General features: G+C 33.1%; 1 protein-coding gene across 1 annotated transcript in view; it reads left to right on the top strand.

The window, feature by feature from the left end:
• Positions 1-2,136: 2,136 nt before the first annotated feature.
• The window catches only part of SPR (G protein-coupled sex peptide receptor), a 535,487-nt gene continuing 509,848 nt past the window's right edge, over positions 2,137-27,775 (top strand). Inside the window, exon 1 of the mRNA XM_089649467.1 lies at positions 2,137-2,565. Within this exon, the coding sequence (XP_089505593.1) occupies positions 2,137-2,565 (429 nt within the window). The remainder of the gene's footprint in view (positions 2,566-27,775) is intronic.

Here is a 27,775-nt window from a genome sequence, read left to right as displayed (position 1 = left end):
CTTTTCATTTAAAACCATGTTTTAAACGACTTAGAACTATTTTAAATACCATATAACATTTACAGTGATGTTTTAACATTGCTAAATAAATAATGACCGGCTGAAGTTTCGTTTTCGGTTTTGGCCAGTTCGGCCGCTGATAACGAAGCCTGCGTTCGTAATGTGTGTATGCCGACAGAGCAACTTAAAGATTATATTAAAATGAGCTGTTATTTCCAACTCCATGCTGTAGAACTGAGGCCGAGGGGTATGTGTGGTCGTGTGAGAAATGCGGAAAGACTGAAGTAAGCGTAAAATTACGCTCAGATCGTTTGCGCATATAGAGCGAAAGAACAAAGAAAGAGGTGTAAAGAGAAAATAGGTCGCAAATGTGAATGGTAGAAAAATTGGTGACGCCCGAGGAAGACATGGCACGATCAAGTTAATCAGATACTTGAGTCGGACCATGTCAAGAGTTAGAATAATAGAAGAGTATGTATGAATGAGAATGTGAATGTGAGTTTTTATCAAGACCGAGTTGTTTGGTGAGACGTGCTCTCTGACTACCCCTGCGGAGAAATACTGTGATAATTAGTTTGTTAGTTAGTCCATCATGTCCGTGGTTCTCGGGTAAATCAGTAAAAAGTTTGATTTTTTTCTGAGAAAAGCGTTCCTACGAAATTGACTAATGTACTTCAAAAAAATCTAGGAAATGTAATCACCTTTCTAATGATGATGTTGAAACTAGAACAGAAGCCGAAATGCGGTTCCGGTTTCGGCTGAAAATCTTGTTTCGGTCTGTCACTGGATTTCTATTTAGTGTATGTATGTTAATATTCCAATCAGCCTACATTAAAATGTAATTCTTTGAAATTTATTAACTCCTTTTAATTACTCGATTAATGTTTTTGACTAATGTTTTATTTTTCTTTGTTACAGGTTAAATACGGGGAATAGAAGTGATGAGTGCACAGTTTTTCTAAACAATTTAAAGTGAGTGATAATACAGTGACTAATCAACTTACAACTTTTAACCAAGACAACAAAAATAAATATTTTTAATCTCGTAAGATTCAAGATACCAAATTCACTTACACATCGATTTATTTTAATTGCTAAACAATTATGTAAACCATATTAAAATTATCTATAAAATCGGTGGATATTTTTGTAAGAATCTTTTTGCGCTGCGGACTAAAACAATTTTTAATTTTTTTTTTTAATTTAATAAAAATGAATCGCGACAATTCTCCTGCAAGGCGTCGCCAAAATAGGCACCCTCAGGATGCAGCCAACAACCAAATCCAAAATCAGCCCCGGTTCCCAATTCGTCCAATTCCCCATAGAAACCTTCAAGCTAACACCTTTTTCGAGCGTAATTACGAATCTCTTAAAGTATTTTTCTTCCTGTGTTTCTTAAACGTTATTTTCTACATCTTGTACATTAAAGTCAAAAACCCTAATCTAAGCTGGGTTGAAGTTATAAGTAGGCCACTTTTTGCACCTGTTTTGGAAAGAAAGCAAAAAGACGATTATCATTTTGGACCAAATGAATAAGAAAATTTGAAAAAAAACTTACTAATCACTTTAACATACCATAAAGAAAATATGTTTAAAATTTTGTATTTTTGTTTCTCGTGCAGAACTGTAAGAATCGGATTTATCATGATGACATTTTTTCAAGGTTTTTGACACCTGAATAAAACGTGTTTTGTTTCCTTTAAACAGTTTTAAAAATATTGTTTTATTTTGATTATTTTTGAATTTTGTGAAAGTGTGTATTTTTTTAAGACTAATCAAAGTCAAGTGTTAAATTTGAATTATCATTTGTATTGGGGAGATTAATATAACGGTGCCCAAAAATAAACATTGTTTTAAAAATTGTGAAAATTTTCTGGATTTGTTGCAACCAAAAATAAAAAAAATTGTATTTGTTAGGAACTTCACCAAAAACTCAAAATGTTGCAACATCCAGATATAGGTGGCCACTCGGATAGGCCAGGAGACATATTATCGTTTTTTCAAAACAGATCTACAATTGAATCAAACGACATCCCTGGAGATGTCATCAGACATCCAATGCGACACAACCAAGAATCAAAGCACAGATTTGAAAATTTCGAAAGCATTTACAATTCCAACAATGATAATAGCAACATGATGTATCCAAGTTTGAACTATACCTCAACTGTTATGCCAACGTCTACTGACGATTATTTCGAAGGTATGCAGAACACGACGTTCCCTTATATCATCAATGTGACTGGACAAGAGTCTTGTAACAATTCGAATGATTTTGTCAATGTAACTTGTGAGTTTCCTATACAATATGCCCAGCCGATGTATGGTTATATTGCTCCCTTCCTTCTGGCTACGACTATTGTAGCAAATACCCTTATAGTGGTGGTTTTAAGTAGAAGGCACATGAGAACGCCTACTAATGCAGTTTTGATGGCGATGGCTCTGTGCGACATGTTCACCTTCTTGTTTCCTGCTCCATGGCTGTTTTATATGTACACCTTTGGAAATCACTACAAGCCGCTGACCCCTATAGAAGCCTGCTACGCTTGGAACATCATGAATGAGGTAAGATTTTGTCATTTTTAAAACATCTCGCAATTATTGTGATTATTTTTTGATTTCTTCTTTTTTATTTATTTAAGTTAAAAGAGAATTTTTGATCCTCTGCAACGCTTCGCTATTGCTAATGTCCTTATTGGACGCCTCTGACTTCTTCCACCATTCACTACTGTGTACCACAATGTTACTGTTAAAAAACTACATTTCATCTACTTTAATTCGACTGCTTATCTCATTACGGTGCAGATATATTGAATTTAGTATTGCTCCGACATCTCTAAACACTCTTGGCAGTAATAACAACAAACTTTTAAATGTTCATTGATTTCGGTCAACCACTTTTTGAGTTTTGCAAGCAAAAACATAATCAGCCTGAATTTGTATATATTAAGATGTTCCCGAATGTAACAGACTATTCTCGAACATTCCATAACATTCCAGAATGTACCGGGATGTTCTGGAATGTTTTGGAATGCTCTCGAATACTCTCGAATGTTCTGGACTGTTCCAGAAATTTTTAGAGGGCGAAACTTCCATCCCTTATATCTCCAAAAGCACGCCCTTCAGGTATAAACGGGAACCTTCTTTGGGATGGGAGATTGAGGGCTACCACACCATATAACTCCCTTGATTGTACCGGGACTCGTTTCTGAGTTTTAGGGGCGTACACTTACTATTATCATATATTTTTTTATTGATTAGGAGTTATATACAAAAGTTAGAGAGTTCCAAAGAATGTGATGTGAGTACATAAGTGCATTTGATTTTGTGGTCGTTGTGCTGGTGTATGTTTATTTATTTATATGCCCATTGGGCTTTTACATACATAGTTAATAAAAAAATAATATTCTGAAGATTGCAAGTTCACAAAAGTAATAGTAAAAATACATTTAACCATATTAGATTCAAAATTACCGGCCGATATCTATGGTCAATTTGGTCTCAAAAATTATAGAGAAAATTGTCAAAAACCGTCTTAGCTTTTACCTTTAAGATAATAACATTCTTTCTGAAAGACAATTTGGCTTCCGACCGGGTTTAGGTACCGAAAATGCCATTGGCAATCTTACAACAGTAACTTCTAATAACATAGATCGAGGAATTAAAAGCATCGCGCTCTTTCTGGATCTGGCTAAAGCTTTCGATACCATCTCGCACAAAATCCTTTTGAAAAAAACTTCAAAAAATCGGTATTTAGGGGCAGTTACTTAAATGGTAAGGAAGTATCTAGAAAATCAAAGCCAAAGAGTTAATATTAGTGGCACTCTAAGCGATCCAGCCAATATCGAATTTTGTGTTCCACAGGGAAGTACTTTAGGACCGATATTGTTTAGTATTTATATCAATAATCTTTGTAACAGTAACCTTGCCGATCATATCATCACTTTTGCTGACGATACGGTCTTAATATTTGAGGCGAAAAACTGGTTCGAAACGCATAGAAAAGCCGAACTTGGGATAAACAATGTTAAACATTGGCTAGATAATAATCTCCTTACTCTCAACACGGAAAAGACAAAATTTATGCGTTTTAGTGCAACTCAAGCGGGACAACCCAAGGAAATACTGAATATTACTATTCACATTTGTAATGAACCGAATACTTGTACTTGCAAAAACGTAGAATCCGTAGATAGTTTAAAATATTTAGGAATCACCATAGACAAATATCTGAGATGGGAAGAACACATTAACTCAACTGCCTCAAAAGTCAGAAAACTTACCCACCTCCTTATGACCATCAGAAATATTCTCTCTGTAAAAGATATGAAATCAATATACTATTCCATGTGTGATTCTTTACTCGAATATTCATCCCTAGGTTGGGGTGGATGTGCCAAAACAATATTAGACTCCCTGGTTAAAGCACAGAAATCACTACAAAGAGTCATCCTCAAAAACCCATTCAGGTACCCCAGTGATGCATTATTCACGGAAATAAAAGTTCTCGATGTTAGACAACTGTATATTAGAAAGATTATATTACTTGCAAAAAATCAACGTCAGCACTTCCCTTCCATCGACCACCTTCACGACACCCGACTTTCAAGGAATAATCCAATAATCCCAATAAAAACCACGACGTCCCTTGGGCAACGGCAATTCTCGTACTTAGGACCTAAATTATTTAATATCATTCAGAAAGTACAAATGTTTTGCACAAATTGGTCAACGACTAGCTCCTTGATTTAGGAAGGGTAAAAAGTGAAGATATGTTGATCAATAGATAATCTTATTATAAAAAATTATAAAAAATATAAATGTACATTATTGTCAAAACACTGATACATAATTTTTTTAAGTCCATACAATACAAAAACACATATTTATCACCTCTGAACACAATTGTCAATTCTGTATTAATCTGTAATTTATTTATCAATGCTATCGATTATTTTCTAATCATCTAACTATATTATAAACTTATAAACTACCCTTCCCATTTTTTTCTACCTTACAACTCCTGTGGTGATCTGTCTTTTTATTACTACTATCTGGTTGTTATTTACTTTACCGGTTTTTGTTTTATATTAAGTACTAAATTATAATATGAACTAAACTTGTCAATTTGACTGGCCTAAAACAGGATCCATTCCTAGTTGGCTAGTCAAAGTGTCCGCATGTTTTATTGTATGATTTTTATGTGAAATAAATTTATTATTATTATTATATCCATTTGACATATTATAACAGCAAGTAAATAGTACAAAAATAAGAAATTTGTTAAAGTATAGCTTAGCCAACATATAATCTGTCCGGTATTTGAAAAAAAAAAGAAGTTTTTATTAATTTCTTACGCGCAGAATTCACACACGGATCTGCTCGGCGGGTCTGTCCACCGAACAAATCCGCCGTCTGCAACACACAGGCAGGCATCCGGACATTCGAGCGGCGAGGCTCTCATATTACGTTGATAAAATATCTAGGGAAAAACCTTTTTAAGGAAAAGAAAAAAAGGACAAATTCTAGGTAAATTTTATTTTTTTTGGTTTTATTGTCTAAATTCTCATCTTGGAAAATTTTGAAATATTGGAAATATTTTTAAAAAAATTAAGTTTGTAAAAACGTTTTGAGCGATCGCTTGCCATAATATCTAATTAATTGTAGATGTGTTCAACTGCACGGAATATACTTACAAGAAGGCTATAATAACATACCTCAGCAATAAAAACAGATAAGTTTAGCATAATACCATTCTTCTCTATAGGTTCTGTATAATTTTAAATGCAAATTTTAATATTGATTACTGTTTCACTGAATTGTTATTTTCATATTATCAAATGTTTGTAAAAGCTCTTATGGGCGATTAATAAATAATAATATGCCAAATATGGATTCATTGGCTTTAAAATGCAGTAAGCAGTTTTATGTGTTTTTATATTAATATTTTTATGAATTATATCAATTAAATAATATGGTATATGTGTGTTTATATAACACCAATCACTCGATAGGTTGAAATCTAGGGAAACAAACGTTTTGGGCTTTCCATCACTGAATGGCGTGATGGTCATCGACTTTGAATGAGGTTATGCTCGGAGAGCCAATTCTTTACGTACATTAACACGCAGATCGGCTCGTGACGGACAGACGGACAGCAGACTGATAGATAGAGCCGATCTGTCCATCACAGGAATACACGGGCGAATCCGTGTGTGAATTCTGCGCATTATTTTTTTTTTATTTTTTTTTTTTATTGTGTATACCTCACAAGAGTCCCAACTGCTCCCGTCTGGAGCCAGTGAGACTATGGCATCCCCAATTGGGGGATGTTGTGAGGCTGAAGGTAAGTGGGGAAGGGAAAGAGGAAGGTGGGGAAGTATCTGGCTATTCAGATCTAGTCACTAAACACGGCTAAAGTCATTTGGAGCAACGTTTCAATTCTGAATGGTGGTCTTACACCAGGGCGATACTGGAAGTATCTTCCACTCTGGAACGTGCCGCAAATATACTATATATTATTTTAATTAATTAATTGTGAAATAACACAAATTAATCAAATAAAATTTGTTTGCGCACGCCGGGTTCGAACCCGCGACCTTCGGAATGGCAGTCCAATGCGTTACCACTGGACTATGCCGGCCGTCAAGACATTATTGTGCCGATACAAACACCGTGGATTTCACAATAGCTCACTACATTAACCTATGTTTTTTTTTAAATTTATTTCGTTCCAAGAGCCTCAACTGCTCCCTATCGTCTGGAGCAAGTGAAACTATGGCATCACCATTAATTGGGGTATGTCTGAAGGTAGTGAGAGGGGAAAGAGATGAGGCAGAAAAAGTCGTGGTGACAGTCTATTCAAATCTGGGACACGGTTTTTTCAAGCAACGTTCCGTTTCTGAATGGTAGTCTTATACCAGGGTGATACTGAGAGTATTTTCCACTCTGAAACATGTCGCAAGTATCCTATATATTATTTTTTAATTAAAAAATTGTGAAATAACATAAATTAATCTAATGAAATGGTATTTTGAACCTTAAAAATGATCGCAGCCTACTATATTTTTTTTGTATTCGATTGGCAAACAAATAATTTATCTCAATATTATTGTAGCTTGTCGTTTCATCACTTACATTTAATTATATTTAATTTTTGGTTGAAAAAGTGCGTCGCAAAATGTTTAATATCATAATTTTTAAGTCATGGTACGGTATTTATCTAGAAATAATTTTATATGATATTTTTTTATTGAAAAGAACGCATATTTAGCTGGAAAATATAATTAGTTTGTTGAATATTGTTGTATGTCTTCATTACATTGTATTATTTCACTTTCAAGTTCTCATTCTTTATACAATAGAAACCACACACTTTAAAAAACAATAAAATCTTCCTTTTTTTAATCATCACCTTTTTATTGCAAAGAGTTTATCAATAACTTGAAAAAACGACCCTTCTTTTAAGGATGGGGCCATTATTCTTGTATAACTTTAAAGTTTTCAAAGTGATAAAAGTTTTTCAGTTCTGATCAAAGGCCCGCCAACACTGAACGAAAATATCTAGAACTGTTATCTTTCCAAGCCGATTTTAAATAAAACCTTGAAGAAAGAAGAAAGAGAAAAGAAAAAATTCGTATTTAAAAAATACTCATTGAGGTATACAGATAGAGCTAATATTGGCATTCGAAGTATGGGCCACAAACATCGGTTTATCGTCCGCTGTGAGATACCACAGGCTTCAGTGCCAATGCACAAGTGCCAAGACACAGATCTCTAGCGATGACTTCGAAATGTAGAAAAAATGAAAACATGCACGCTGAAATAGTGTACAAGTAGGGAAAGCAATGGTATAACCTTTCATTGATTAATATGGTTCTACCATAATCAATAGTGGTGTAATTCAGATTTTTTAGGTAAAAATCTCAAGGAACACTTGAAGTTGGCGCACCGGTAACCTAAATGTTCTCCGTTCGTTGAGTTCATTCGTGGTCAGAAGGATTCGGGCAACATCGACAGCCGCCACTTGCCCCTTACTACTTCCCGTACGGGAAAAATGTTTCAAAATGTTTTTTCAAGGAGTATAGACTCTATTTGTTTAACGAAATGAAAATATTTGATCAATTTACCAGATATCACCAGTAAGATAGAATTAAGCTTTCTACTGTCATACGGACACGCTCACTACACATTTCTATAGGTTTGTTACTTCAGTGTTTTCTAATATTCTTTAACCGGTAGCTTTTTTTCGATTCCTCTTGCCAGATCGTTAGAAAAACTTTTTCAAAAGCGCACAACTTGAAACCTCGCAAATAATATGAACGAATTTTGATGAACCGATTTGGATTATTTATTTAATGTAGATGCAAATGGTATGGTTAACTATCAAAGAAATACACAATATGAAATCAATTCTGACTATATTAGTGTACTCGGACCTTCCCATCAAAGGATAAGACCTTTTGACGGCATCACTTAGATAAACTTAGAGTATATAATGATGGTCACAAATCACTTGGTACACACCTGAGATCCTCCGCGGCAAATGCCTACAGGTATTGTGAAAATCCAACACTTCTTCCTTCTCAGGATGCTTGCCGTAATCCGGTCTCCTAACGATACTTATCCTTATCCTTTGTATAACACAAGCAAAATATTCTATACAATCAACATAAGCTTTCAATAATATATGCCTAAATCATGTTTTCCTGCATTCCTCCACCCAATTCCATGTTATCCAATTACCTATACCTGTCTGACAGTGTAGAGCAGTGCTCCGCAACCGGTGTGCCGTGGCACACTGGTGTGCCGTGAGCCGGACACAGGTGTGCCGCGGTCAAATTCAATGTATTTGAAATTTTACAATATTTCATTATGTATTTAATACACAATGACAAAATATTTTTCATTGTCTGCAGATGCTGTTAAAAGACGTATTCACAATATATCAGAAACACTGATTAGAAAACTGTTATTGGCTGAAAAATTTGCGCTTCAGATCAACGAAACAACCGATATTAAAAATAAAGCACAGTTGATAGCTACTGTACTTTTCGTCGACGAGGACTTTATTAAAGAACTTTTTTTTTATTTTGTAAGGAGGTTCCAGGGCGAACTATCGGTGAAGATTTTTTTCAAGTAACCGATGATTTCTTCAAAATATATAATATTAAATGGAGCAATTGCATTGCTGTTTGCACGGATGGCGCTGCGGCAATGACGGGTAGTAAAAAGGGTTTTGTCTCTTGTGTAAAACAAAAAAATCCAACGTTACAATTTACACACTGCTGCATACATCGCGAAGCATTGATGGTCAAAAATTTACCAGAGGAACTTTTGAACACGATGAATGAATGCATTAAAATCGTAAACATAATTAAATCAAGAGCCCTAAACTCGCGAATCTTTGGAATACTCTGCGCAGAAATGGGAGCCGAATATGAATCCTTATTGTTTTATACTGAAATTCGTTCGCTATCCCGAGGCAAAGTTTTGGCTAGATTGTTTGAGCTTCGTCACGAGGTGTGTCAGTTTCTTTTAAATCAAAATATGCCCAAACTGTTTCAGCACCTCAGAAATCAGAAATTTGGTCAATATTTTTATTCCATTAATACGGAACAATACGATTGGATTCGAAATCCTTTTGCAACCAATGCAATAAATTCTACGGAAACACTGCCTTTGCAAATTCGAGTGGAATTTACAGATTGAAATAATGACATGACATTAAAACTTGACTTCTCCGAAGATCAATTAAATGTTTTCTGGATTTACGTTAAAAAAGAATATCCTTTCATTTCCGTCAAAGCATTCTGAACACTACTTCCATTTTCAACGACATATTTATGTGAGCAAAGTTTTTTAACGGTTTTATTAAAATGATAAGCGGTCATGCTTCGGGTTACGCTGTCAAAAATCGAGCCGAATATAAAACTTTTGTGTTCATTGAAACAAGCGCAGGTTAATTTAACAATGAATCGCTCATTAATTTATTATTATTTTATAATAATAATCAAGATTGCGTAAAAATAAATATCTTATAATAGTATGTATGAATGTATACTTTTCAAATAAAAAAACAAAAATTATTGTAAATTTTGTGTATCAATTTAATATCTATATATTTTAGCTTTTGGTGTGCCGCGGAATTCTAGGAAGAAATTTGGTGTGTCGTAGGTGAGAAAAGGTTGCGGAGCATTGGTGTAGAGTTCCTAAATCAGTGATATTGAAAAAATTTATTATATATTTTATTTTATTTATTTATTCAGTTAAAAGAAATTTTACATTTCACTTTCTTAACTTAAATAAGTACATAAAAGTAGTTTTTTTTAATTTTGTTCTGATAACTTAAGATTATTTTTTAAATACATTTATACTCTCCGTTTTAAGGTTATCTTGAAGGAGATAGTATTTTTGTACACCCTCGTGGCCAATGCTTCTTTTGCTACTTTCAGTCCTTACAGTATTTTCTGTAGAATTTGTTATGTTGCCTAGTATAATGTTCGTGTACTTGTGACGTTTGTTTAAATGTTGTGTTTGTGTGTATAAGTGTAGGGGGCATTTGTTGTATTCGTACAATTTTCTTATTTTCAAAAGTTACATTTTCTGATATAGTTTTTTTGTGTCCGGAGTGTCCGGGTTATAATTGAAGAGTTTTTTTTAATAACTTTGTTCTGTATTGTTTGTAAATCATTTAGGTATGTAATGTATGTGTTTCCCCATATTTCTATTAAATAATTTAGATGGGACTGGATTAAACTAAAGTATAAGCCCCTCTTTACATCTGTTGGTAGGAGATGGGCAATTCTACCAAATACACCAATTAGTGGGATATTACCAGTCTGTTCAGAAAAGTTTGGTTTATATGTTAAATTTTCCCTCAGAGAATCATTTGATTTCGGAAGCTTGTGCATTGTGCTTGGGCAAAGCGTATCGGACCAACACAGAATGCTCATTGCTCGTACGCTGTTCCCGTTCAAATAAGTCCACTCTTTGAGTCGTACAAAGTTATTGAGCTGGACCGTGAATCCGACTCTTAATAAAATTAGTCATGACCCATCGCTATCCAAATAGCTGTAGCCTTTACGAACATGATAATAATGTCTTTGATAAGTAGCCCATAAGTACTAATTACCCACCTTTTCTTTAATTATTTGAAAACTTTTATGCGATGGGATTATCACCTCTGTTTCAAAGAGCCAACTGAATTTTCATAATTATCTCGTTTTCTTTTCGGGAAAGGAATTTTCATAAAAGATGAATACGTTTAGAAAATAAACAAGAAACTCGTTACGTCACTTTTTCTTCCTTAATGGATTCATAATTTAAACTGCTAACTTTAGTTACGCTGGCAATGGAAAATGAAGACATTGATCAGTATAATATTTTAATCCGGAATACATTGTAAGCACTACATAATGTAGATACGATAAATTATGTTATAAACAACTACAGATAAATTACCCATCACTTGTTAGAATAACACTAATTTATTGATTTATTAAAATATTTATTCAGCTCGCAAATGAAAAAGGCCAATTTTAATTTTATGTTATTGTAATTATTACATAGTCTGTTCAATCAAGAATTTTATTTACAGTAGTTTATTTTTCATTGAATAGGAAAGAAGAGCGTATGGAGCGCGCAGGCACATTTTGGTGACATAAGACACTAATAACGAGGGCTTGCTCGAGGTTCACATTTTAATTTAATGTACATATTTTTTTAGACCAATCCATAAGAATGTAAGTTATTTATATTTAAGATTAATAAAACCAGGACCTTATCATTAAAACATTGTAAGTACAACGTTTTTAAAATTTTATGTAACGCTTTTCAACTATAAAAATAACGGTAAGCACTAGATTTTATTTATTTTTGAAGATGAATAAGTTACTTCCCTCTAAAACCATTTGAAATTTTAGTAATACGTCGATCGGAAATAATTAAAATGAATCCCATGGAAAGATAAATTTTCTAGACCTGCTAGGGCAGAGTCGACCGTAAGTCCTTCCGTTAAGCCGGGTCGCGCGCCGAATATTGTTTTACACGACTTCATCACTTATGTCATTTAGATTTCCACTTTATTTTAGAGATTTGCTAGAGCAAATTCAATCGTAGGTCTGTCCAATACACCAGGGACACGCGTAGCATATTTTTGTGCGCGGCTTCTTCACTTACGTCGTTAAGATACTGACTTTATTTTAGGTTATTGTCTCGTCTTAACCTTAACAGTTCCTTTCTAACCGGAGCTGGTAGTGGGACTATGGCATCCCCAATTGGAGTAAGTTGAGAGCAAAGAATAACACTTTAAATGCCTTCCATACAAATTCATTTATTTATTCACGCAATGAAGGGTTTTACATGTATACAATGTATAAGGTAAGCTGATCAGAAGTACAATAATGTGTGTTTATTACATGGCATTATAGGCCAAGTACGGAAAATATAAGCAGGTACTTTTTTATTTTTTTTTTCAAAATTTGCAAGTTTTACGAATTAAACACAAAAACAATAAATATATAAGCAGGTACAGTAATAGTTATCGTTGAGAGTTGTTGTGCATTCAAATAATAGTTGAATAGAAATAAAAAATGCTCCAGTTAGTCCAACAGCCTAGCGCTCCGTCTCACTTACGACATCATAGATCTCTACCCCATTCGTATTTCATAAACACAGTACGAATTTCATAATACACTTTTTGTATAACTCTTCAATCTATGGTTGTCAGGATAAAAGTAGTGGAAAGGGGAAGAAAACAGGGATGAAGAAGGTTGGGAGTACCTGTCTATTCAGATCTGGTCGCCAAACGCAGCTGAAACGATTTAAAGCAATGTTTCGATTCTGAATGTTTGTCTTTCACCGTGGCGATACAAGCTCTTTAAAAAAGCTTTGGTATCTCATAATATGTTGTATCGGACAGCAAAGCGCCCATAACATTTTTTACTCCAAATGTGCTGAGGAATAGCTGGTTAAAGTTTGTCGGGTACGTGCCGATACACCCTGTATATATATTTTTTTTAATTTGTGTCCTTTTACAATGTAATTCTCTTTTTTCTTATCTCTGGTCCTTTTTAAAGTAAAAGTTAAATTTTATTTTTTTATAATCAAATTATCAACATAAATTCTGATGATTTGAATTTGCTGGAACTGGCTTAATAGGTACCCAATTTGTAAAAATAATAATGCAAAAATATTATTCTATAGTAATATATAATATTTGATATTTTTATTATTTTGTAAAATTATTTACCTCGACCCTCGACACAGGCTTGTTCTAGTGAGGTTAAAATTCTTAAGTAAAAAAGATACAGTGTAAAGAAACAATAAATAATAACCTCGTAATTTTTTATACTTCTTTAGTTTGAAGCCAAGCCGCATATGACTCCTCGATCTGGTCCCCCTTTTAATAATAATAATTTTTATTCCAGGATGTGGGGAGGTTAGTGCAATCCCACACGTCCCATATATATACAGGGTGTCCGGAAACTCGTAGTACAAGCGGGAAACTGGTGAATCTACATCACATTTGGAGTCGATTTTGTAGTATATTTTTTTTTTATTTGAGCTTTCGTTATCGAGTAAATCGAGTTTGAAGTTGATTTGATTGAAAATCAAAGTACCCAACTAATTAAAACTATTTGAAAGTAAAACAAATGAAGAAACTCGGATTTGAAGCATTATTTTGAAATCACCCTTGATTTAACCCGGTGTAATCATAAAATATTTCTGCTCTGCAGGGTTAAAACATCTGTTATTCAACCCTAAACACCAGAAAAAACTTTAACCCTAAAATAGCCGAAAAATATTTTTTTTTTGGTTTTTTTTTTTTTTTTGAAAATGCTCAAATCAAAAAACTTTATGTTTTTTTGGGTTCCCCATGTGGTGTAGTTTCTCCAGTTTCCCGCTCGTACTACGAGTTTCCGGACACCGTGTATAAACATATTTTTTGTACAGTAGGTATGTGAAAAATGAAAAAATATATGAAGAAGAATAAATTAACAACTATGCAGGGCGTGGTCTTGAGTGAGCTTGGGCCCAGCGCTCACTCAGGAGTGGCGCTTGGTGCTGGTAGGCTGCGGTCACCAACGTGTTGGCGGAGGCCATTAGCCGCATCCTGGCTCCAGTGACCTAAAATACTTTCAGATTCAATTGAAAAACTTCAACACAAATTCTTAAGGCACACAATTTTAAACTCGGTATTCCCATTGAAAGCATAGACTGCAGTTAATTTATTAAAACTTATTAATTTAAAAATTGTTAAAAATTGTAAATGGTAGCAAAGACAGCCCAAATTTACGTAACCTCATTGAATTTCATGTACCTACGACAGCTACTCGTTCCGAAATCATGAATAAATGAATGAGTTAGTAATAGGTACGCAAATATGGCGAATCTATTTAACTGCACGAAATTTAGGTATCGAAGAATTATATCCGACTTAATATTTTTGTTCAAATTTGTAAATGATTTTATTTTTATTTTATTTTATTTTATTTATTTGGGAAAATCAACAGATTATTTACATATATAAGAATAAACTAAATAATAATGATAAAATCCAAAAAAATATTTTCAATTAAAATTATAATAATAATAAAAAATATTTAAAAAAAAACTAAGGGTTCTGTACCAGTGGCCTGAGAGATTTACAGCAAATACAATATTGTAAATAATAAATAAAAAATAATAGAACATATAAGAACACAAATAAATAAAAATTTAAAGTTAACTGATATACTAATAACCAGCTAAATTTCAAAAATTTGATGTTAACTGATATACTAATAACTAATATTTTCAAAAATTTAAAGTTAACTGATATACTAATAACCAGCTAAAATTCAAAACATAATGTATTGATCCGACCTGTCTATATATGATAATATAGACAGGACGAATTTACCTAACCTCATTGAATTCCATATACCTACGAGAGCTACTCGTTCCAAAATCATGTTTAATTACATGAATTTAGTAATAGATACGCAGATTTGTCTGATCTATTTAACTACACGGAATCTAGGTACTATCATGACGTCTCAATCAATATTTAGTCTACCTATAAGTTTTGTATATAATTGTATTTCTTACTTTTAAATCTTTCTTAAGCTTATGTTCATTTTATACTGTTTGATGTCACTGTCATTAAATAAATCTTATTAACTAAAACTGATGTTTATCAACCTTAACTTCCAAAAGCTCCAATCTTAAATATTCCTAAGCAGGACCATAGTTCATTAGATATCCACTTATATTTTCTAAAAGCATGTTCTTTGTTATAGAAAATTTAAATTATTTCATGGTAAATGAAGGCTTTATCTTTAACACGGTGATACTTCATAAGGAAATACTATGGAGTTATAGAGAACGAAGCGGTATAATTATAGACGTAATCAAGAGTCTTATTTTGCATAATATGCCATTTAAATTACACCACATATTGCTGTGCAGATTATTTTAATTGCTCTTTTGACGTCAAGTATTATGGCAAGTACAATACAAGAGTAACACACCAGAGTTTTTACCTAAGACGGTATCAAAAAGGTTCCAGCAGTATTAAAATAAAATTCTTTATTTTTCGTTCTCTACCAAATATGTGTATATATTTTATGCATGTATTTTATCTCAAAAGATTTTTTTCAATTTATATGGATGTTTCAGGCTAATTGCTTAAAAAATATGAAATACTTGATTTTATTTTAATATTTAACCCTTTCAGGCCCATTGTTAATTCAAATTAACATGAACTTTGTGAATTTTTTTACCTTAACGGTAGCGATTTAGAAAAACCATGTTTTTGTTTTCTTATTTATCTTGTAATCTTTTCTGTAGCGTCTATTTTTTCCACTCGATTGAACTCCTTATTCCCGCCACAACAATGATAAATGTTTTGACATCTGCTGATTGTAAGTTTCATCGAATTTCAGTTAGGTGAGATATCAATATTTTCTACTCGAATTATAAATATTTTAACGCATTAAGATGTGTTCCATAATAATAAAATTAGTTCAATTCACAGTCATTTTCCAGAATATTGTACATGAATTTAAATGTTCATTCAAATTAACACTGGTAGTGACGGACATGTTTTCGACTAGTATGGAAAATTTTTAAAGATTTATTATTTTAGAATATTTCTTTATTTCTCAATGAATTTTAGTTAAAATATTATTTGTTTGTACCTTAGAGATTATCACTTCATTGTAAATGAACATTTTTGACATGAAACAGTTATTTGTATGACTTTTGTGTTATGTTTATTTTACTTTACTATTTAAAAAATACCCCCTGACATCCAATGTCAATCCAAATTAACATAGAAAAATTTCTAAAAAACAAAATAAATTAAATTCCAAAATCTTTCAAATAATTTTCTAAGGTATTATCAAGCATTACATATTTATATATGTGGAAAAAATAACAAACAGTTAAATAATACGATAATTTCATTGTAAGATAAACACAAAATAACTCAATTAAGTTCCATCAACAATATATACATGATGCATTACAAAAAATATCAATATTCAATATCTTTTCAGTGGAAAAACTTATTGAGTAAAACCTCCAAGAGTAATATTTAGTCATTGAAGATAATATAAAGATTCGGTCGCATGTAGGAATTGAACCCAGGACTTCAAACTTTACTGATTTTTCTTTTGTCCTGGGTTCAATTCCTAACTAACTAACTAACCACCACGCCGTTTCCCCACAGAGATAGTCAGAGAGGACGAACCGCCAAACAACTCAGTCTTGGCAAACACTCACTGCCTTATTCACATTCATACATCGTCTCATACATACTCTTCTATTATTCTGACTCTTGACATGGCCCGACTCAAGTAGCTGGTTGATTGATTGTGTCATGTATTCCTCGGGCGTCCACGATTTCTTCATGCCTTCATTCATATTCGCGTCATATAATTACACTTTTTTCTTCATTCATTTGCTTTACATGCCCATACCATCTAAGCGTTCCTTCCTTAATCTTACTCATAATGCTTTCATCAGCCTAGTACAGGGTGGGGCAAAAGTAATCACCCTCCTGGAAAACGCTACAACTTTTGCAAATGGCGCCAAATGTCAATTCGGTTTGGACAAATAATTATAAGCAATATTTAGTCATCCGAAATACTAATACAAATTGAAAATATCTCCCGAGTAAAAATAAATGCCGCCAACGGGAAATGAACTCGTGCCTTCTGATGTCCGGTCAGGTGCTCTGTATCCACTGAGCTATGTCGGCTTATTTCCAACCCGCCAAATGATTCAATATGTACTAGTACCTCAATCAACCATTACTGCTTATTATATTTTTTCACCTGAAAACAACCAACTTTATTTTTGTAGGAATGGCTTTGTTAGTGCTAAATTTCTCACTAGATGGCGTCGAGACATATGATATCTTCATTTATTGGTGAAATATTTTTGACTTGTCAAATATTATTATTTGTTATTGATAAACTAACGTTTATAAGACAAGGTTTTATGCATAACATAAAGGATAACAAATAATTATAAGCAATAATTAGTTATCCTAAAATTGGTTTGGATATTTGTGAAGTAAACAAACGAAGAATACAAATCAACCAGACATGAATAACAAGCAGTAACAAAGTTTATCTTTTAAAAAAAATACATCAAAAGAACATCGGGTGATTACTTTTGCCCCACCCTGTATTTTTTTCATATCTCCACTTTTCTTACAACTGGGTTCAATTCTTTACAAATTTATCGTCCGACTTAAAGTTGTACTTTGGTGAACCTCCACATATTTGGACCATCGGCCAAACAGCTTTGTCTACTCTGCTACTGACAGTTCTATATCATTATTCGTAAATATCTTCGGACGTATGTATTAATGGTAAAATGATATTTGAATTTTTTAAATCCAATCCCAAGCAAACACTTCACTTCGACTCCAGACATCAATAATGTCTTGGGAGTTTATTTCCTTCGTGAGATGAACTTCAAATAGAATTGGGCTCCGCTTTTAAGTTGTTGCCTTTCTGTTCTCCTAGGACTAAGGGTTGAATAATGCAGGGTGCATTATCCAGTTGAGATGGGGTAGTTAATAAAGCAGCGGGTCTCTGAGCTGATAAGAGATGCCGAGAAGAGCACAATTGCCTAGAGACTTGGCTGGTTTTTGCCAATTTATGAGTCTTTACCCTTTTGCAACTTTAAGTAAGTAACGGTAATTCTTATTTGACATGACTAGGATGAGTTAATTCGCTGGACAAAGTAAATGTTTGAAATATTTTTGATGAGAAACATATTTTGGTATAAATTACTCTGGCGTTACAAGCGTGGCAAGATGGAACGACGCTCTTGCACGGAAACGGGACGACCCATCATTCGGCTAGCCTCGCGACTATTTATTTTTATGTGAAACCGCACAAGAGTTCCTATTGCTCCAAACCTTTTGGAGCAAGTGAAACTATGGCATCCCGAACTGGAGTATGTTTTGAGGCTGAATCTAGTGGGGAGGAGATGGGGAAAGTAAGGTGGAGGAGTAACTGGCTATTCAGATTTGGTCACCAAACACGGCCAAAGCCATTTCAAGCAACGTTTCAATTCTGAAAGGTGGTCTTACACTAGGGCGATATTGAGAGTATCTTACACCCTGGAACTTGCCATAAATATAATACATATCAAATACAATACATTGTTTTAAATGAGTTTTTTGTTAAATAATTGGTTTCGATTCTCACTAAAATTGGCAATGAATTTATTCTAAATTATGATGAATTTTTAATTTGTAGTATATTTAAATAATTATAAAAAGAATTGTTTTGTTATAAAAAATATAATGACTTGTCTACTTTCATTTCAACTTCCTTCAATAAAAATCAATTTCTATGTTTCGCATCGGCCAGGCGTCCCGTGACGGCTATTTTTTTTAAAATATGCGTTTTTTAATGAATTTCAACATCCTTAAAATGGTCTTCATTATTTTTTTTTAAATAACTGGATCGATTTCATCTCATGAGGGGCATCTTTAGATTGGTAGAATTTGAACCAAGGCTATGGTTTATTGTAGCATCTACGGTGGGGGTACCCAAAAGAAATCGAACTGATGTTGTGGGGGGCTTAGTTTTTTTCGTAACGGGAACGTTAAAACCGAGTACAGCTACTTTTCCTCAATCAGTATACCAAGCGCTGCGATGGAGAAGTTGTCCTGTCGGCTGGTGTGAATTTTTTGATGACTGTTGTTTTGTTTGTTCGTAGTTTTTTAGATGGCTAATTTTCGTGAACAGAGTTCTAAATGACCCAAACATTTTATCCAAGGTCTTCACGGATGACGAATCATGGTGCTATGGATGAGACCCTAAAACAAAGCTACAATCCAATGAAAGACTCCAAATCAATCGATCCATTAGAATACTCTTTGAAGCCCGGTACTGCAAAGTAAACCCCCCGCAACAGTTCGGTTTCTTTTGGGTACCCCTCATATGTCAGGAATGAGCGTTATTGGCTCTATACAATATTCCACATTTATGGCTTATTTTGTTTTATTGCTGGCGGAGCGGCTTTATTACATTTTAACCGTTAAGTGCCGGGGTGAACAAAATTTACGTAAATGACGTCGTGGGTCCCTGGGACCCATATTTCAAAACTTGTTAAGCAATTTTCAGTAGTGTTTTATTTTTTATTATAAATAATCAATCTCAAATCTTTACGAAAAATCAGAGATGTATTGCAATATTAAATAAAAACTAGAAATTTATTCCACAAAACATATCCATAAATAATAATGAGAATCTCTTTACATAAAATGATATTTCCATTTCATTTTTACAAAATTCTACTAGACTAGAATACCTCTATTTTTATCTTAAATGGAATTAACACATGAATTATTTATAAATAAATAATAATAAAATTAAAAATACAATGAAAAACTTTTAAAACTTATGTAAAAAAAAACAACAATAATATTGAATATCAAAATGATGACGATAGGTAAAATCACAATTCACAATCTACACTAACTGCAACACATCTCTCATGATCTGGGATTGAATCTTCAATTTACACTTCGTGTTACAGTTTCTACAATAATAGCCAAAGCTCGGTAGGGTCTATCTTTGAGATAACAGTAATATTTAAAGTACTTGGTTCGGGGTTTTGATTCGCCATCTTGACAATTAAACTAAGATGTGGCGCCTGTGAGTATGTTATACCCCACTGTAAAACTAGACAGGCCCAGAGACACATTAGTTTTATTGCTCCAAAAATCTATAATTCAGTATGTTCAACCCTTAAAGAGACCACTCGTCAAAATCTTCATTCATATAAAAAATATATCAAAACTTGGCTCAAAACAGCCAAAATAGATATTTTTTTCTTATAAGTTATTAACAAAGCCATTAATTATACTTACAACTAATTAGCTTTAAGAGTAGATATATAATAAAGTCTGCTATGTGTTTGTTGTATCAATTAATACTTGTTGTACCAATTAATATTCATTGAGCACTTAAATATTTTTGGAATTTTAGTAAAAAGTAACTGAAATTACGGTAAAATCAATCACCATGTACAATATTTTATTTTTATTTAAACCACTGTTTTAAATATCCACATACAAATAATAATGCCCACGCACAGGCCTCGCCTTTGTGGGATTTTTTTTGTTACTCTCTTTTATTTTTTGTTATTATGTATGTACCTGTATATATATGTATCAAAAAATTTTTCAATAAAAAAAAAAAAAAAAAAAAAAAAAAAAACTAGAAAAAAAATTGTGACGCCGTGGGTCCAGGGGACTCATATAACTCTGGTAAATAGATTTTTTACTTGTGTTAGGGAGCCGTCTGTCCTCCTGTGCGATCTCAGTCAGAATGTAGGAACGTACTCAGACGCGCAGGACACAGTAGTGAATATGAGAGAGGTAGAAGGGAGGAGTATAGATATGGGTCCCATGGACCGACGACGTCACTTAAGGGTTAATATCTCTTCTTGTGGGTTTATTGCTTTCTGGGAGATGGGTTATATTCTGTTGGGTTGAATAAATCTATGGGGTTTTTATAAAATTTTGTGGAAACTATGGAAAATAAAAATATTCAACTGAATTGAAATTTAACTCATTGTACTAATTAGGAAAACCGGAGAAAATTGCCGAAAAAAAATTGTGATGCATTAAAAATAATTTGAAATTTTTACGGCCAAAAGTATAATAGTGTTTTTTTTACAGCATACCAGGGCAGATGTGTAGACCATCGCCTGATTATGGACAATGTAGTGCTGCCTGAAACGTTGCCAAAAAAAAGTTATATATAATACCCCAAAATTTAACCAATACATTACTAAACGGCCTCCGTAGTGGAGGGGAAAGGCTCTCGACTAGCAAGCTGGAGGTCGCGGGTTCAAATCCCGGCGTGCGCAGGTAAATTTTATTTGATTAACTCGTGTTACTTCACAATTTACTCATTTAAAATAGTATATTTGCGGCACGTTGTGGAAGATATTCTCAGTATTGCCCTGGTGTAAGACCACCGTTCAGAATTGAAACGTTGCTTGAAATGACTTTAACCGTGTTTTGTGACCAGATCTGACTAGCCAGGTAAGTGCCCACCTTCCTCTGCTCCATCTTTTTCACCTTCAACCTCACAACATACCCCGATTGGAGAGTCTGTTGTCTTACTAGCTCCTGACGAATGGGAGCAGTCGGGACTCGGTTTCACATAAGAAAAAACTATTAATAGTAATACAATGTAAAACTTATATATATTATAAAAAGAAACCACCCACTGAAAGTCACCGGTGGTTATGATGGTAGATACTATTCACTATTCCCTTGGTGTCACATCGAAAGTAAGAGAGTTCGGTAGGGGTGATGAAAATGTGATTTATTATGGGAATACCGCGAATGCTTCAGATTATGTCAGAATCAGAGTCAGAGCCCGCCAACTGTGTCGGTGAGTCTGGAAGGTTCCAGAATTTTTTTGAAGGCTCTAGTAGGTTCTAGAAGGATAAAGTTCAAGAAGGTTCTATAAGGTTCCAAACTGAGTGGCGGAGTGTGTCGGCTAGTATAGAAGATTCCGGAAAGTTCGAAAATACTCTTGAAAGTTCTAGAAGGAGCTACAGCAACGCGTGGCGGGCTACAGCTAGTATAATAATAAATGTAGAGTAATAAAATAATGTTATATTATATAAAATAGAGACTTCGTAAAACCTCTAGAATAGAGGGCCGTTAGCTAAAAAATAATTGTACGAACGAGTAACATTTGGTTGACTCTCTAAATAAAATCTCGATCATTTATACAAATTCATTCGAATGAAATTTAATGGTCTCGATATTATTCGATCCATGATTGTGATTACTGAGTCAATTGGATAAATTTGAAACCATTATTTTAGATTTTAAGTGTTAAGGTAGTGATAAAATTATCGATTTTTTTCCTAATGGAAAACTCTATAACCAATTCATTCAGAGTCATAGGAAATAAAAAACGAAAGCGAAAATCTTAACTGTGTAGCGAAATAATGTTTTTTGCCTGAATAGAATTGGAGTCATGAAATTGTGTATTATTTTTTTAGGAAAACGAGTTCATTTTCCACTCTGCAGCTTAAATTAATGTGGAGCCAAAAAAATATAACTTACGAAAAATAAAAATAGGGGTAGGCAAGTAATTGTTTGGCTTGATCGTGCCAAATCTGCTTTCGCGTTCCTAATTAAGGTACGCTCTTGAATTTTATTTGTTTATTGTTACAGTGTTTCATTTAAAAAATATATACATTAACATATTTAAAAAAACTTATTACACGGTCACTTTGTATGCTCTGTACGTGCTTATCTGATTTGGGTACTGGTATGCAAAATAATCATGGTGTCCCTTTCTAATGGACGTTTTACACGCTTTTTTTCATACCCATCCGTTCTCTTTTCGAATGTTATTTTTGCTGTCCAAGATGATTATTTTTATAATTACTACTCCATACACATAGTTGCTGTAGAAAGGTTTATTGTCATCAGAGAGGTTGGAATATAACCTCTCGATTTACACAACTTCCTAATCCGTAAATCGGTGTTCTATTGTTGCTGTGGAGATGTTGATCAAAACTCTCGAATTTACTGACGGTATTATGAGAATATTTTTTACAGAGGATTCGCACGGAACTCGCGGTGTAACGACGGTGGGGAGTAGTCAACTGCGGGGTTAAGACGCCAGATACAGAATGAATTATGCTAGTCATGGTTAGATTTAGCAACTAGCTCGAGCAGTGATACCAGTGGTATAAAAAATTGTCAAATTAAAGCAGTTCTTCTACATTGCCAACAAATAAGAGATAACATTTGGGATGGTATTAAATCATCAAAAAATTGGACATAATAAATCACATCTGCCACTTGCGTTTTATGTTGTAGTCATCAAATCATCCAAAATAAACGCGAAATTCACTATGACGAAGGAATTACGTTTATAGTTATTTTGTTATCACATCGTCTATTAACCTTTATTTTTTTTACGTACTTATTCCTCCCATAAACACGAGCATCTTGAGGTCACCCTAAGGAGTAGTAGAATAATTAGGAAAAATAAATTACATTTTTGTTTGTATTTAATTCGTAGATAATAAAAAAAAATATATATTTTTTGAATTATGCAGATGTCATATATGTAAAATAATTTTCGCCGTCTTAAGCCGCTCGAAAATCTATACCCACCAAATAAAACACGTCCTTTTTTCGTTCCGATTCTAATGAAAAGACCCGTATAGAAACTGGACGAAAAAAAAAATCGTATAAAGCAATCACAGGTATACAGCTCAGGGATCGAACTTCTACAGTATTCAGTCTTCTTTCATCCTTTATCTGCTGTTTCCATGCCTCACTTATTACACCTCAGGGTTGGTATCAGCACTCCATAGTGAACTGTTTCGTTTATTTTGACAAAATAAATTTACTACACATAAAAGGTGGTGGTTTGATTATAAATGTTAATGAGAACTTGGTTCAGAGACGCAATCAAAATATGTATCTAAGACAAACACATTTTGCGTTGAACTAATCGAAGAAAGTTTCAAACTTTAACAATTATTTGTCGTTCTTGTTCAACCGTAAACAAAGTTTAACTTTGTGTACAACCAATATCATTTAATAACACATTTTCAGTTACGATCCTTATCAGAGTTAGCGAAAACTAAGGACGTATGTAGGTATATACTGCAGACTGATTAATTAACTGGTAGTGGCATTGAAAACGACACAGGACTCTTATAACGGGGTATGCTCGAGGGCTCAAATTTCAGTTATAATTATAATTCTATTTTCTTCAAACCGATTCCCATGGGTGTGAGTTATTTTTATTTTTTATTATAGAATCAAACAGTACACGATTTACAGTGTTGAAACAATATACATGAATTAGATACTCAATGATGGGTACCTATGATATGTTTCCTTGTAATTTCTGCAAAGTGGTATGTTTATTCCTTAATTAAATTACCAGGTGACGTGTGTAATATATAGGTGTGTGTGTGTGTGTGTTTAATTTATGTGTGAGTGTTTGTGTGTGTCTGTCTATATGCATGCGCATTGAACAGTTTATATTATTGACATGATGCCACGTTTGAATTTGGGCAGTGAATCCGAAAAAATGTCAATGTTTGAGTTTAGACAAATATTGTTTAGAGTATGAAGAGCTCGGTTTATTGGCGAATTGCACTTGTTTTATAATTAAGCGTGCGAAATAGAACTATATGTCGTGTACGTTCCAAAGTTATGTTTAAATTAATAAGGGGCAGAAGTTCGGTACAGTCTAAAGTTTAAAATTCTATGTATAAATATTGAGTCAGCCACTTCTCGCAAAAGTTTCAAATGTACATTCAAAGTTATTGTTGAATCTGTTGGTAATATATTTTATAAATTTGTTTTGAATACGTTCTATACTATCTATGTAAAGTTTATATTATGGATTCAAATAGTCGATGCATATTCCAGTGTACTTCTGACTAATGCGAAATATAACATTACGATTGTACGCGGATTACTGAATACTTTGCTTACACGTAGCACGAAACCAAGCATTTTATACGAACTGAATTTGAGATTAATAAAAACTGCACTTTTAAATTAAATTATTTTCCGTAGACGGTTTGAATAATTTATTAAAACTGAATAAAAATTCAGTGGTTCAATTCCTAAATGCGACTGAATCTTGTTTCGCTTGAGAGTCGTTAATATTGTCTTCAAATATAAACATTTATAAAATTAGCGTTAAGCACCAGATTTTATTTATCTAGACAGTGAATTACTTCCCCGGGTATTCTTTTAGAAACATCTGAGATATTAGTAATAAATTTAAAAAAAACCTGCGGAAAGATTAATTTTCTCGGCCTGCTAGGGTAAATTCGACCGCAGGTTCGTCCAATATGCCGGGCCGCGCGCTGAATATTTTTGTACACGCCTTATTCACTTACGTTGTTTAGATTCCCACTTGAGTTTTGCCAGAGCATATTCGACCGTAGGTCTGTCCAACACATTGGAGCCGCGAGTCGCATATATTTGTGGACGCCTTCTACACTTACTTCGTTAAAATTATATATGGTATTTTGTCGTCTTAAAGGTTTTTTAATACATACAATACACTTATCTATCTTAATTATATAATTTTAAGGAAGCGGTACAATGACACTGGAGGAAGGTGATTGACATCGAATCAAGTATTCAATCCACTTAATCGTGCCATGCCTAAGGCGTGAATTAATATGTTATTTGAATACGTGTATTACGTCAAAAAAGTAGAGCAAGGATTACACCAGACCTGTGGACGCCAATTATTTTTTAATATTTTTTAAAAGAGTTTCCATGACTCCATGACTTCCATGACTCCATGACTTCCATGACTCCATGACTTCCATGACTCCATGACTTCCATGACTCCATGACTTCCATGACTCCATGACTTCCGTGACTCCATGACTTCCATGACTTCCGTGACTCCATGACTTCCATGATTCCATGACTTCCATGACTCCATGACTTCCATGACTCCACGACTTCCATGACTGGATGACTTCCATGACTCCATTATTTCCATGACTCGGAAATGATCAAAAAGTGCTTGCAAACTTTGGAAGAGATAGTAAGAGACCCAAAATATCCTTGACACTTCTTTAAAGCAGATATAACTACCCACCCGAGATATTTTTGGCATATTATGCCAAGTTTGCATAAAAATTTTGAGCAATTGCTTGCCATAATGTGCCAAATATATAGAACTTAAAAATATGGGATGGACGGTGAAATCTAGGTGGATTTATTGATTAAACAATTGGATTAGATATTTGAACAAGATTAAATTATCTTTCAAATATTTGCATTTGAAAAAACATTAATATTTTTAATATCAAACATAAAAATGTTAACAAAAAAAACATACCAGAACATTTTTATTCGGAACGTCCATAATTTTGAAATAATTCAAAATTTATAAAACATAATATTATTCCTTTTGTGTAGGTAATAAATAATAAAACTGTGACTTCACTTTTTATACCCAATATAAATATAAATATTTTTTTAAATTTTCAATTTTGGTCAGTAAAAAAATGTCGAAATTCGTAATCATGCACTTTGACATTTTTTAAAAATTTTATTCAATTAATAATGGATACATATTTTATACAAACTGTGATGAATAATTATTTATCTTTCAAATGACGAGCATATCACATATCTACGCATTATAGAAAAAAGGTAAAATACTTTTATGATGTATTGACGCCCCGGTCAGATCTGACCTTCAGAAGCTATAGTGGAATATGATGTTTGTGGCTAGTAATATCTTTTTGAGACCTGAAGGGTTAAAAGTAAAATCATTGATTAATGCCAATAAACATTTTCATTTATTTATTCAAAAAACAGTTTTTAACATAAAAAACATACTCTGCACATCTCACTAGGGGGCATTCCTGTATCAAGATGTGCAGCTTTACAATTAAATCATTTTAAAAAATACATATATTTTAACTTAATATAATAATAATAACAATCAACTATACGTCAAAACACTACTAAACTACATATTTGACAAAAAAATAAAATTTCAACATACACAAAATAACACTAACAGACCAGTTAGCCAACCGTACAAAGAAAACATAAAAACTCCGACAGTAAATTCAAGCTTTGGACAAAGACACTACCAATACCACGCTATAAAAGCTCTCAACAGTGTAAAACTTGAAATTAAAATTGAGGAAAATAAAAATAAATTCACACACAAAATTACAAAATGGATTAAAGAACAAAAAAGACAATATTACCAAAATTTCATAGCATAAAATAAAAATAAAACCTACACGTAACACACAAAACCACATCAAACAAACACACATCACTCACAAACACACAAGATTATATTTCAAATGTATTATTTTCTCTTTAAATGTATTATGTAGATTATATTTTCATATTATAAAATTAAGGCCTCCGCACGGGCAAGCCACCCGGTGAGGCCAACATTACAGGAAAACTTGAAATGTAAAAAATATTGTAACAAATAAAAAAAAAAATAACATTAAATTTATACCCAAAATAGAAATGTTTATGACACGGTCGTTTCGAGACCTGTAGACAAAAATAAACCAAATATTTGTAACAAATGTAGGAAAAATAAAAACAAAAATTTCAACAAAAGAAGCATTGGTAAGTAAGTTATATATATATATATATATATATATATACATTAGGAGAATGGTATGCACATTTGACTAAAGTTTCATCTGCTTTTTTCTTACCATTTATCACTCTGCCGTTTTGTCA

The sequence above is a fragment of the Hesperophylax consimilis genome, chromosome 30 (assembly GCF_061612785.1).
Source record: "Hesperophylax consimilis isolate HC1 chromosome 30, BYU_Hcon_1.0, whole genome shotgun sequence".
Classification (NCBI taxonomy): Eukaryota; Metazoa; Arthropoda; class Insecta; order Trichoptera; family Limnephilidae; genus Hesperophylax; species Hesperophylax consimilis.
This window is presented reverse-complemented; position numbering and strand designations above follow the sequence as displayed.